General features: G+C 39.6%; 1 protein-coding gene across 2 annotated transcripts in view; it reads left to right on the forward strand.

Annotated features, from left to right (window-relative positions):
• MET (MET proto-oncogene, receptor tyrosine kinase) overlaps positions 1–14,380 on the forward strand; it is an 86,603-nt gene that overhangs the window by 34,096 nt on the left and 38,127 nt on the right. For both annotated transcript variants that reach the window (XM_041471499.1, XM_041471498.1), the window contains 2 exons: positions 10,973–11,107; positions 12,485–12,658. In XM_041471499.1, the coding sequence (XP_041327433.1) occupies positions 10,973–11,107; positions 12,485–12,658 (309 nt within the window). The remainder of the gene's footprint in view (positions 1–10,972; positions 11,108–12,484; positions 12,659–14,380) is intronic.

The raw sequence follows: 14,380 nt of genomic DNA on the forward strand, positions 1-14,380 counted from the left end.
AAGTTTTTCATAAAAAAGTGATAAATCACCCTCTTGAGCAGTCTCTTTTCCTCCATTAAGTACATAACTAATCTAGACAGGTAGATTATACTACATGACTTCTTTGTAGGTGACTAATTAAATAAATATAATGCATACAAGCAGCAGTCTTCTAAAATCTTGGCAGTAAAAATCAAACACAGAAGACAAATACAAAATACTTTGAGTTCACTCAAATTATTTCAAGAACCATCATCCTGTAGCAACTTCCTTGGAGAGCTTGGCTTCTCCAGCTGCCAGAGTCCAGCCTGGATGTGCATCTCAGCCTGGCTCCTTCTTGCACCTGTGTTATTTCAATTTGCCAGTACTATTTGTCTTCTAGGAAACTTCCTGAAGTATTGACAGCCTTCTGGCCTTCTTGTTCTGTAGGCTATAGACAGTCATCAAAGTTAATGAGAAGACCATCAGTTGCTGTGTCATTCCAGTTTTCCCATTTCCCATAAGCTTCCATTAGAAAATACTTGGACACATGTAGCCTTTAATGGAACTAAACCTTTCCTTTCTTCTCTCCCTTCCCCTCCTTTTCTTGCCACATGCAGTGCATAGGGTTATATATTGTTCTCAGTATATGCACCCTGTCTGGATAAAGGGAATCCTGTATCTACAATCTTCTGCTCAGACTGGACACAGAACCCGCTGCATAATGCACATTCTGTAATGCTTCTACAGGCAAAGCGATTTGCCACAAAGGACAGATGAAAAAGTAGAGAAAATCATGTTCCTTTTTCCCTCCCAAAAAAAAATTTAACAAAACTTTCAATGACAACCCTGCCAGTTTTACCTTAATTTCCCATTCTGACCTTGGTAAATTTAAGCTGCAGTTTGTCTTCTGTGCAGGAGAGGCAAATGCTAAGAGCTACAGCCTGAGCATGGGCCGAAACTGCACTCTGTTCTTGGAAGCAGATACTGATTCACACAGAGAAATGAGCAATTTGTTTAACCTTTCTGAAGTAATTTCCTTATCTACAAAGTACAATTAATAACAACTACTCTCTTACTCCCAGCATTACTTCTGGGCTGTCACAAAGCTTTTAGGAAGGTTTGGTAGAAAGCACAAGGGAGCATTATTTTTATTTATAATGTTCTTTAAATTATTCATTCAAATCCTGCAGCACACACTTCATTCAGATGTTTGCCCAACTCAAGGAACAATTAAATATTTCCAGAATACATTTCCCATTCCAGGTTCAGTTACAGATCAAAAGAAAAGGCTATTGTGTAAACTGCACATGGCCATTAGCAGAAATATTCTCATCATTGAATCAGACTGGCTTCAGCTACAGGGGGAAGTCAGCATTGGGTTCATATTGTACTAAATAGGAGCTCTTTCCTTGAGGGTTGGGTGCAGCTAGCAGGAGAATAAGCACACTGACTACCTATAATGATACTACCTCCAAATAAAAGGTCGGTATTTGTTTTGTCTTTAAATGATTTTGGAAGGGATACCAGATCTGTAGGATACAGAAGACATGGATTTTTGCAGATTTTAGTGTTCTTTTACTTTTTTTTTTCTCTAATAGTGATCTATGTGCTTTCAAACATGTTCATTAGGAAATGCCCAACTAAAGTAGATTTGTAGTGTTTCTATGGAAATATAGCTATTAACGGCAATGAGATTTAGATCATTAAAAATTAAGCTATTATATGACCATTACTGAAGTAAAATGGGTAAAAAAATCAGGATAATCTAACAATGGCTTAATTCATCAAAAGGATATCCCCAAAGACTTCCACACATTTTTAGCAAAGAAATGTAATGTTCTTTTTTGTTTCATTCACACATCTGTTGGAACATATCACAAAGAATCCTCAGCTCTTCACTTCTTTTGCACAGTCATTTGCACTGTTATTTTTAGGTCTTTGTATTAGCAAATATTGAATTTCCCTGTGCAATCTCCTTGTAACTTGTAGATATTCAAAGCTGATTTCAGACACAGGCACGCTTTCACAGAAAATTAGTCACAAAATTGTACCTATCAGGGAACCTGTTTTAAAACTGGCTGTACTGTGTTGGTATTTTGAGAACATATTATCATGCTAACTATTAAATAGAAAAAGAAAAAAAATATTCATGTATAGCTTTCTATATTTAGAAAATCAGCTCAGCCCTTCAAGTGCACCCAGTTCATCTTGTATCTTCTTTGAAATACCAAACCTTACTATATATATAGACAATTTGGTTTCTGACATAAATTTCAGTACGAGCAACCATCCATGAGATTACAAGCAGTAGTAATACAGTATCTCTGCCTTTGACAACAGCACCCTGAAGTGTCCATATATGCATCAGTTTGGTGAAAGTAATGAACATTTGAATCACATTTTTGCTGTATTAATTTAGGGTTTCTTTTAGTTCTTGCGAAAGATTGGGGGGAGGGGGGACGGGGGGGACCTCTTGGAAACTCAGTGATCTTGTCATCTAAACTGAGTTGAAGCTCCAAGCCTGCACTGTGGAAACCAGTAGGTGCAGCAGCAAGCTGTTGAACCTGAGAGAATGTATTTGAAAATGTTTCTCATATACCCCCATTTACTTGTTTATACTTGATCAGCAGCCAACTACTTGAGTCTGTCTTTTTTTTCTTTCCACTTTCCTGTCATCTTTCCATCTCCTTTTGCTTTTCTTTTACTCATCACTTTCTACCTTCCTGCATTCCTCTTGTCTCCAACTCTACTTCTGTCTCCATGTATTTTTATCTCTTTACTTCGTGGCTATAGCACAGCATTGCTGCAAAATTCAACAGATTTAACATGAATGTTTTTCCTTCTGTAGGTGATGGCTACCAGATTCTGGGGTTTTGATGTATTTAGGGATTTATCACAATGAATAGTTCCTAACTTTACAAGTGATTCCCCCAAAGCTTACAGCATTACCAATAACCCAACTCAGAACACAGCCCACATTTTACTTATTTTAAAAAAGCTTCCTAAATAAACAGATAATAATCAGAATGCAAAAGTAGGTATGTTTTATCCAACCAAGGAATACTCACCTGTTGTTTTCTGCATTTAGTTTGACAAAATAGAATTATTCACTTGAACAGCTTTGGAAAGCACTAATACTGGAAAATAAATATAGCCTCCTTCACTAAATGTTTCTTTTTTTTCAGCCAAAATCTGGAACTAAAATAAAATCAATCTGGATGGTCCAAATACAGAAGATGCATGTGTTCTTCTAAGGAGGATAATTAGGGCCATGAGGTGAATTCCAGATCTCTCCTGAAAAGTACTGCAGCCCATTCACATACTGAGCGTGTTTTGGCTGCCTCAGAAATGTCAGATCTGTATTTGGCCATGAATAGATTGGAGTTTGTACTTTACTAAATATTGTGGAGTTTCTGTTACCAAACAGACCAGTAATAATTTTTCTAAGACAGCTGACATGCATGAGACAGAAAAGAAAAATGGTTTTACTTCCTTCCTAAGCTGGAGCCTGACAACAAACTTTTTTTTCCCCCTTCTCTTTTTTTTTCTGCTGAGAAGTTGCAGCTGTTTCAGCCTTTCTTATTGTGCTTGTTTTCAGACTGTGACTGGGAACACAGACTGTAACTACAGCTGTTGGGTGCAAAGTGAATCAGGTATTTCACAGTGGTGATTTGATTAGAAAACAGCACCCAGTCACACTGCTACAGCTCAGGGAATCATATTTTCAGCTGGTGTTAAGCGGACTTATTCTGCTCATACCAAGCTACTCTGAGAATACAACTCACAACTGGAAAAGACTTATATTACCAGCCAGTATTTTGGGAAATTATAGTTTGGGGGGAAAAAAACCCACTCCATGATATATTGAGATATTTTTTTTTTCCTTCTTGGTTTCAAGGTGTTTTGGGTTTTTTCTACTTAAAATTGGCATTATTTCAGAGAGTGTTTTTAGAGTGGTGATGAAATGAGTTCTTCAGGAAGGGGAAATCTTTGTGGTAGCTCTGGGAAGTGTGGGATATGGGAATGTCTACCAAGATTTATTCTTAAAAGCTCACATTTGGTGTGGCCATAATAATGAACAAGGCATCAATGCCCTTGATGTAGCAGAGGCTGGATTTCAGCCTGAGAGTATGTTTGGAAGCAGAATAGTGCAGGTGCCCCCACACCTGGAGCTGGCCTCAGCAATGTAGCACCCCAGCAAAAGCACCACAACTGCTTGTTGGTGACCTTCTTGAGGAAGAGGGGACTAGAGAAGTTTTCACTGTATGTTTCGCAGCTAAAACGGGCAACCACTCTCTATAGATGCAATTTTGGCAGCAGGGCCACTTTGACTGTGCCAGTGAAGCTCAGTGCACAGGGGGGCAGCAGTAGTGTGGAATGGGGCACCCCACCACCGGCCCTCTCATCTTCACGGACCAGTGGGACATCCATCCATCCTGCTGCTTCTGGAGGTGAGGAAAGGGTCTTCCCCTGGGCATACACAGACTCTGAGGTGCCATCAGCCACATGCTGGCTGCAGCCCTGTCCCATCTGGCTGAGCATGAGCCAGCTCTAGCTGAAGAGCCAAGCATTAGCAAAACATGGTAATGCGCTGTCATGTCTGAACAGATTCTGGACAGAAAATGCCTTTGGGCACAAAAACCAAAGTGTGATGGTACAGATAGGCCTTGCTGGAGTACTGCACACCAGGCAACAGGCCACTCATCCTCCCAGGGGGCTCTCTGCACTTGTTAGACATGCAACAGTACAGATTAATGTAAGCCTTATTCTAGAGAACCATTATATCCCAGCATTTCTAACCAGACTTTTTGCTAAGAAAGGTTATGTGGGGTTATAGTAAAGACTCAAGGAGCAGAGTTCTGGCAGGGGCTAAGATGGATAAGGGAGAGGTATTAGGCAAGTAGAAGCACACAGTCATACCTTTCTAAGTACCCTCCAGCTCCTGGCACTTAGTGGCCCAGAGATACTCTGAGCTGGAAATTGCACCCATATTTGGCACTTAGTAGTCATTTATGGACTCCTTTCTCCTCAGTTTTGCTTACTGTTTTTTAAATTTATTTTTGTTTTCTCCTCTGTGGAATGCTGTAACAATGACTTTCATAATTTCATTTTGCTTTGAATGATAAAGAGCTTTTTAGGGTTTCCTTAACCTGCTGCCTCGTCTTTTCTTTTGTTGCCTTGATTCTGGTTGATGAGGAATAGGAATGGGGCACTCAAAAATCAATGGTTTGGGAAGTTCTCACACACTGAGCACAAATCTGTTGTCTTTCACATCCAAGTAGACAGAACACTTGATAATCACACTCATTTCCCAGGAATACTTATGATTAAAAACAAACACCACAACCAAACTTTAACACACATCTCATTTCCCCAAAAAGAGAGAACTTAGCATGTGTTGTAGCTGCTTTCATAGACTTCATGCCAGGAAACATAATGTGTACTACAGAAATCAGTGAAAAAAACCCATCACATCTGCTTTTTATTTGTAACTGCACTCAAGGATTGGGAAAATTTGTCCCAGAATTCAGCAAGAGAGCCAAGTCTTCAACATTGCTCTCCTCTAGCAAACAGCAAAGCAGCAAGACCTCACCACTCCAGGAATCAAGACTCAAAGCCATGGTGCCTGTCAGCAAAATGAGATGACACAGAGCAAGGAAATTCAGAGCTTTGCATCTTTCACTGTGCTCAGTCAAATCCAGTTTGTACTGTAGCGTACTAGAAGCCCTATGCACCTTTGAATTTATCAAACTCCTCTTGATCCAGTTCCTGTCCCTCTAGACAAATAAAACCCACTCGTGCAAGTGACAAGCCATATTGCACTTGAACCAAGTGCAAGAAGGTCAAGAAATATATGACCATGGACTTGAAACCTGACAGAGCCTGGAGGAGGAAAGAGCGACAGGATGCCCATGCAGTCATTGCAAAGGCTGTCCTCAGTGCCCACTGTTGTCCTGTCTCAGGGGCCCAGAAATTCTTCTGGCTTTTCAAGACTTGACCTATTTAAGGCTTAATGCAAACTGTGCACACAAGAATTTGTAGGAATGTGAGTAGCTGCAATCCTTCCATCTTTCATTTTTAAGCCAACAGAAAACTGTGGCAAACTCTTGATAAGTAGCATTTTCATATCAGTAGCTCAACTTTTGGCATTTATGATAGCAGTTCTTTCTGTGGTAAAGAATGTATCTTGATTCTCCCAGGGAAAAAAGGTATCAAACACTGCATAATGCAAAATCCATGTAGCCAAATTAAAATTAACACCTGGTGCTGAATAACTGGTTTGAGAGCACATATGTTTTAATATTCAGTTTGAGTAGAAAAGCTTACACTCTTCAGAAGAGATCCATTTTATTCTTTGTGGATTAGAATGATATATAGCATTTAGAGAGCTACATATGTGCCCTTTGCAAGGCTAGGCTACATATCCCAGGGCATTTGAGGCATTGCACAATATAGTTAACCCTGAGCCTATTTCTGCTGGATAATGGCATACACCTGCCAGACATCTAGGGAAAAAATAACAATATGATACTTAGATTGGATTCCTTTTAGAAGGCCTCTCATTTTTGCAGAAGATATTTCAACATGTAGACAGTAACATTTGTAATTCAATCCTGCTGACTAGCAGAACTGAGCATCAGAATGATTTTTAAAATAAGCTGTTGCATGCTGGTTTTCAACTCAAGTTATTAGTCTTAATTTGCCATATTACACACAGACAAACCTATACTCAAATCTTCATATTTAACATTAATACTAGCTGATGACAATGAAATCATATTTAAATTAATAATTTTAGTGTTCATGGGCCTAAGTGATCACTGACTTCCAGTATAAAGAATACATTAATATGTTAATTAATTAATGTTGGCTGTTATCTTCATGGAACTATTTCATGGAAGTAGTCTGAGCTATGCTGGAAGAAAATTGTTTGTTTTTCTCTAAATAGAGAGACAGAAATATTGTGTTTGTCACAGTTACTGATATTGAACATGATTCTCAAAAGGTATCAGAAGAGCCACAGGGCTTTGAATGAAGGGTCCATATAGCTCAGTGCTCTGTCTCCAGTGGTATTGACAAGTGGATGCCTAGTGACCAGACACACGTAGCTACCTTCTGCTTCAAGTCTCCAACTATTTTCTCTTCTGGGAATTTCCTGAGCTATTGGTTGTTGTCTGTTTAGCTCTTTCCATGTACCTGTGGAGTTTACCTTTAAATATGCATTTCTCTTGCATTCTTATTCCTTGGCAGGGAGTACCGTAGGTCATCACATATTGCTAGGATGCCATATTCTTTTGTTTGCCTTGAACCCAAGTTGGGGTTTTTTTGTCTTTTGGTGGTGTTTAGAATTTTTATTACAATTAAATCATGGAATAATAGAATTATTTAGGACTGAAAAGACCTCTAGTATCATTAAGTCCAACTATTAACCTAACCCTGCCAAGTCCACAACTAAATAATGCCCTTAAGTGTCACTTCTACTTGTCTTTTTGAGTCACCAGAGACTGAACTGCTTCTCTGGGCAGCTTGACAGCCCTTTTACTGAAGATATGTTCCCTAAAATATAATCTAAACCTCTCCTGGTGCAACTTGAGGCCATTTCTTCTTTTCCTATCACTTGTTACTTGGGAGGAGAGACCAACCCCAAGCTGGCTACAGCCCCTTTTGGGCAGTTGTAGAAGAGAGTATATGGTGGGTCTCTATCCCCTCATGATTCTCTATTCCTTTATCATAGACATTCCACACGTACCATACTCAATCATGGTTCATTACAGCCTTTTGATTATCTCTGTTACCCTTCTCTGAGCTTTTCCCCTTGTTAACATGCTCCTTCTTGCCAGGAAGCAAGTAGAACTGCACAGAAGCTTTAAGTTTCAAGTAAACCATGAATTTATATGATATCAAGGTGTTTTTGTGGTTTGTTCTCTAATCCTTTTCTAATAATTTCTAAGTTTTTATTAGGTTGGTTTCAGCTGCTTCTAAGCAGTTAGATAACTATCTAAGATATACTTCTTTAAGTTAATTTTCTTTGTTGTAGTTCACCTGCCATTTTATTGCTGTGACATGCTGTCTTGTAAAGTCCTTCTGCCATCCTTCATAGTCTGTCCTCATCCTAACCACCTTGAATACCTCCAGATCATCACAAAACTTTATCACTGGACTGCTCAACCACTTTTCTAACTCATATATGGGTGTATTGAACAGTATGGACCCCAGCACAGGCAGCTTGTAGAACACCTCTGGTGACTTCTTACTATTGCAGTCAGTGACCATTGACTACGAATGTCTGTTCTCCTTTGGTTAATTATCTGTGCTAGACCTTCCCTCACTCCTAATTGCTTGAGTGGAGGCATGGAAATAAGCTCTGGAGAAATGCATGGTTAATAAATTAATTACTCAAATGAAAATAAAACAAAAAAATCCAATACCCACTCTCCCCCTCACAAAAAAGACACCCTGAAAACCCCCAGGATTTTATAGGCATTGAAGAGGGAAAATCTCCTGTAGTGCTGAACCATTTTCATGGTAGTGGTCCCTGTATGTTGGTGTGTCCATGACAGATGAAATTTATGCTGCACACATACCAGCTCAGTTCCAAGCTATAAAAATCAGAGCTTTATGAGAACGACACTGGAGTCTTAAGTAGCCTCTTCCTCCTGCTGTAGAAAATGTCTTCAAATTGCTTTTTTTTTTCAGGATTATGTAGGATAAGGGTAAGATAGAATTTCAAGGACTGGGCTGATGTGTGCAAAAATCACACAGTTCTATGGACCAAAAGGAACATTTTTGCATCTAGTATCTGTTATAGCAGCACTGTAGTCTGGTAGATTAGTTCTAAGCAAAATCCAAACTTTCATTCCATGAGCTAGGAAGTGTAATCCGAGCTCCCTGTATGTTGTGAGGTCAAAGTCTACTCACTTGGGCTTTGAGCAGGTGATTTGACTATCAACCTCAGTAAAATAAGGGTCAGTCAGTGTTTAAAGTACCGAGAAATTTTTCCAAGATTGTAGAGATGGAATCCAAATTTTCATGTATTGCTCTGAGGTTGGAATGCAGATGTGTTTAAAGAGTTAACACTGTGGCTCAATCAGAAAGAATGCTTGGCAATAAGAGGAAGCCCGGATTAATGATGGAAAAGAATTCTTAGCATTTTATAGCAGTGGGTATTCGAGATGAGACACGGCTAATGATCAACTAAAAAGGTATTTGCAGCTGTGGTGCTACCTCTCCCCATAATGCCAACATTAATCAAGGTTTTTCATGCAGCTTTCCAGTCCATTCTATTTTTCATTGTCCTGAATAGAAAAACAGAGCTCATGCCCTATTACACTGAGTCAGAGACCATACTTCTGTGTCACCAGAAACGATCATACTTTATTGATTTCTAAAATCTGTACTTTCTGTGCTGTGAAATAAATCCATAGCAAAGCTCGTAACAAAACCAGTTTCATTTTTAAAGAAATAAAGCCTATTGCAACCCCAAACTATAAATACCTCTGGGATGTGAAACAGTTATCGGCATAAATTAACTGCTCATATATTTTATTTAAGTCTTGAATTACATCAAAACAGCAGCTATAATTACAGCATCTCTAAGTCTAGTTTTGGAGTCAGCCATCTTGTTGAAAGCCCTTGGCAGTGTGAAAAGCCAGTGAAATTGTGTAAGTCAATGTCCTGGCTGTTCTGATTCTGCCTTCGGAGTCAGAAGAAAAGCTTCATTATAGTAAAAAATGAAACATTTGACATACAAGTTATTTCCAGAATGGCTTCAATCTTTTTAAATAATGAACCCCATTGAATCCTGACTTCTCAGCAAATGTTGATTATCTAAATTCCTTAAGTAAACTACACGTGATACAGCTTTTGAAACATGAACATGATCTTCCCTCATGTAAACAATCCTCTGCCTTTGTTGCCTGATGCTATCACATTTGGGCGCACATCCTTCTGCATTGCAGGCCCAAGCCTATAAAATCTTGCTATCAAATATCCACCCCGATCTGCAGATGCTTTATGCCCCTGCTTAACAGCCATGACTCATCCCGTTAAAGTCAACAAAGTTACAGTAGTAAAGTTAGGCGTGTGTTTGCAGAAATGGGCCCAGATTCTCAGAAGAATTTAGGTAACTCAAGATGCAGAGAGATGAGTAGTGAGGGAATTTCATACTGGCGTGACTAATTTTCCTAAGATCTCCTAAAATCGAGAGAGGGAGAGAGAGAGAAGGCTTTAGCAAAGGGGACTCAGGATGACTAAATTAGGCTCCTGTTTTGGAGCATCTCCTAAAGGATCCTCCACCGTTCCCTGTAATTTAAGAAGTGCTTTGAATGCTCAGTCCTGGACACCCAGCTCACACAGAAACCAACAGGAGCCAGAGCTCAGGATGCCCAGGAAACCTTGCAAGGAGCTTGTCAGAGCAATATCCATCTGGGCAGCTGTGGCTGGTGAGCTCTGGGCACTCGTGGCTCTGGGCAGTGCCCACAGCAGCGACCTGCAGTGCCTGACGTAGCTTCGCAATCCAACTGCCCCACGTGCAGCACGACCAGAGGCTGTTGACACAGGGTAAAGTTTGCTCTTCAAACTGAAGGACCAAAGTGAAAATAGAAGGAAATGTTTTTGACTTCTGAAGACCTGGAGTTTTAAGATTCTTTTAAACAGACGTTGTAGATAAAATTCTTCATTCTTAAATGTATAGGGCTGAGTAAATGACCTATCTTCATTTTTTATGATGATGTATAAATACCTGAAATTGAAGGACTAGGAAACATGCAGTGACTCCTGCATATTTTAATACATATGGTGTATTTTGAGGATCCTCCAACGGCCATGATTTTGCTGTATTAAATAAAGTAGATTTTATAGCACTTTAATCAGATTATGATGGAACATTATGCAAAATATTATGCAATGTAATGCAAAGTAATTAATGCAAGCAGAGAACATGAGACAGCTGAGCAGCATGCATTTGGGTTACATACTGCCTGCTGATTTTCAAAATTTCTTTCTTTCTTAGATAGTGGTTTCCCGTTCAGAATCCACAACTCCACATGTCAGCTTTCAGCTAGACTCCCACCCCATCTCTCCCCAGGTTGTTGTCAAGAATTCATTAGCAGATGATGGCTATACCCTGGTAGTGACTGGGAAGAAGGTGAGTGGTTCATAGTCTAATCCTCCTGTGCACTGTGTAAGCCTCTGTTCACACTGCTGCTTTCTGCACTGCATCCTCATGGCCCTGCCAATCCCTCGGAACACTGGGGGTGCAAGATTCCTCCAAGATAGATATATTTTTTCCCCTGCTAAACAAACTGGCAGCCTAACATTGAGAAATGCTTAAATAATGTAAGAGCTGGTGATATAAACCAACAAAAGCCAGGAAATGCAAATTTTAAGGCTGAAAACTGTCCCTAATTCAAGTACTTGCAAAGACAAAACACACAATGGCTTAAGAAAAGAATGGTGCTCAGTTTCCTGGCTTTTCTTGGTTTGTGTAATAGCATTGTAACTTTTTAAGGACAGTTGCATGTGCTAGAGTTACATGAATGTCTTTAAAACAGTAAGTCGGTAAGGCTTGAAAATAGCTTTAGCATTTAGTCTACAAAGAGTTAATAAAAAATGAAGAGCTATCATAAATATGCTATTGTCATAAGTAGATATGCATTGAAGAACAGGTTTAAAACATCAGCAGATAATATTACGGATAATCCTAAACCATAATCGTAAGCAATAATTTGACCCCTTGAATTCTATAAGGACTTACAGAAATACATCAGCCATAAAGATTGTTATTAATCATTTACTAGAAATGTATGAGTTATTTATAAGAGTGATCTTCACAAAATGTAAAAAATAAATTTAAGGAAGGTCCTGAAGTATAAAGAAATATTATGCTCTTATATAGTAATGTATAGTAATGTAATTATATATTGATTTTAATATTTTGACAAAAAATAATTCTTACATGTTTAGAGTGACTATTTCATAACTATCCTGATATTTTAAGTAATATAAATTTTAACTTGTATTTTAGATAAAGTGTGGGGTTTTTGATGGTAGGTGTTAAAAAACAAGTACATGGGCAGCCACATGCTGGAAGTGTGCCACAGATACTAATACAGCCTCACCAAAGCTGAAATAGCCATCATGCCTATTTTTACAAATGTATGAAGTAAGGCATACTGAGATACACTGCATAAACTAAGGCACACTGAGATATAGAACGGGGAGGAGCACGCTGCTCTTCTCTTTCTCCATCAGCAAAAAATGCTATCTTGCTGTAAACACCAGATGCTGGTAGTAACTGTATATAACATTAAGATGCCTTTAGGGTTTCTCCCAAGCGAATTTAAAATCATGTCAGTTAAATTACTTATAAGATCCTATAATTACTGAGCTAAAGAGAAGTCGAACTGTGGCTTGCACATCTGAAATCTGAGCAGCACCAGCATGCTATGCATAAATAGAGATTCTCCTTTCCACTTAGTGCATGTATTAAAAGGATGTATGCATCATGTCTCTCCATCGACAGATAACAAAGATCCCTCTGAAGGGGCCAGGCTGCCATCACTTCAGGTCCTGCAGCCAGTGCCTGCTGGCACCAGCCTTCATGCAGTGTGGCTGGTGCGGCCAGCAGTGCCTCAGGTCTTCTGAGTGCCCCAGCAACACCTGGACCCAGGACACCTGCTTGCCTAGGGTTTATGAGGTAAAGTGGTGGACTTCTCACATTTTATCTCTTGAGGGAAGAACTGTCTGCACTCTGTAAATATTTTCTATTCGTGTAATCATGATAAATTGTCAGCTTTCTTCAACTTCCCCTCAGCCTTGATGTCCATGAATCCTCTGACTGGATGCACATGGGCTCCCTGAGTACTGTGGGCTGAGATGCTCACGGATGGACAGGTTTGTCTGATCATCCTTACCAGCCTTGGGAGACCCTTAGCCCTACAAAGGACTTCTGATGGGGAAACAAGATGGGTCTGAGCCAGCCTGGCAGGGGTCTGACATGAAAGCCAGTCACAGAAAGGAGCATCCCTCCTCTTAGGCCTCTCTCAGGGACAAAAGTGGAGGAAAGCACTTCCTGCCCAGAGCCACCACAGCCTGATCCAGCACAGGAGGTCTCTGGCTCCCACTCTTCATCCATCCCTGTGCTGGCTCCAGTGTTGGAGGAAAGAAAGCCTGGTGTTTCTTTGTGAGAAAACTCCCTTCTTTCCCCTACCCAAGCTCCTGGGAAGTTTTTTTCCATAATGTCTCTTGGCTGGCTCCTTCTTCCTGTGGGTCCACTTGGCACCAACAAGGAACAAGCCTGTAGCTGCACCCCCGGGACAGGGGAGCCAGAGGCTGCTGCCAGCCAGCCAGAGCTCATCGAGGGTGTGTGAGAACAAGGCACGGATGAGCAGAGAGCTGCACTGGCTCAGCCCAGATTTAATTCAGCCATGGTTAATGCAGGGTCTGTACTGTATGTGGGACCAAATCTTCTCATGTGAAGTGTGACATGACTCTGAAGGTAGAGGTTTGTAGGGCAGTTGATGGACTAGAAATCTAAGGGAAGGACAAGCGTAAAACTTTCTGGTAGCATTTACTAACACAGTCACTTGTGTTAGTGCATTTAAACTACATCCTGTAGTTAAAAATACATTTTCCCTTATTAGAATACAACTTACAAACAGACATGAAAGTTTGATATGCCAAACTCTTAGAAAGGGATAAAAAAATGGGTTTTAATAAATAATGTATTTCTTTCATCCAGGCATATGATTTCACATACAACAATATTTTTAAGTTTTAATGTTTAAGACAAAACTGCTATTAATCTAGAAAGAAGTATAGAAATGCGTGTTTACAGGGTTGGGTTTTTCCATCTTCACCTTTCAGACACAAAATTTATGATTAACGCAGGCAAAATTCAGTGAAAAAATAATGAAGACTTATAGGAATCAAACCCAAAATGGATGGAAAATGGAAGGGGTAGGGGCAGTTTGCCTGCATTCTATGGCCATTTACTTAGGGCAAAGGAGATGCACAAAACTTGCTAATGTGTAATGTGAACAGTTTACTTTTCCTTTTTACAAAAATAATATGTTTTCAAAATGGTTATATTAGATAGTAAAATAATCCTTTCCAGCCTTAGTCTGTATGAGACTGACTCACCAAGTCAAAGGTATGCAGTAAGAATTAGCTCTTTTATATTTTTCTGTACCTCTGCAGGGCCAAAGTACTCACCTATCCTCCACAGTTTGTTTCATCTTTTCTAGAACTCAAGGATCCTTAATGTTTTTTAATTTGCAAACTTTCCAGCAGTGGCTGTATATTTCCACAGCTCAAAAAATATTTCCCAGGCCCTAAACTGCTTAATTTCTGATTTTCAGAGGGGCTGAACTCATGTAGCCCTCTTTAATTTCAGTTTTGAATGTGTTCACTCCACAGT

This window comes from Pyrgilauda ruficollis, unplaced genomic scaffold, assembly GCF_017590135.1.
Source record: "Pyrgilauda ruficollis isolate IOZ18807 unplaced genomic scaffold, ASM1759013v1 scaffold27, whole genome shotgun sequence".
NCBI lineage: Eukaryota > Metazoa > Chordata > Aves > Passeriformes > Passeridae > Pyrgilauda > Pyrgilauda ruficollis.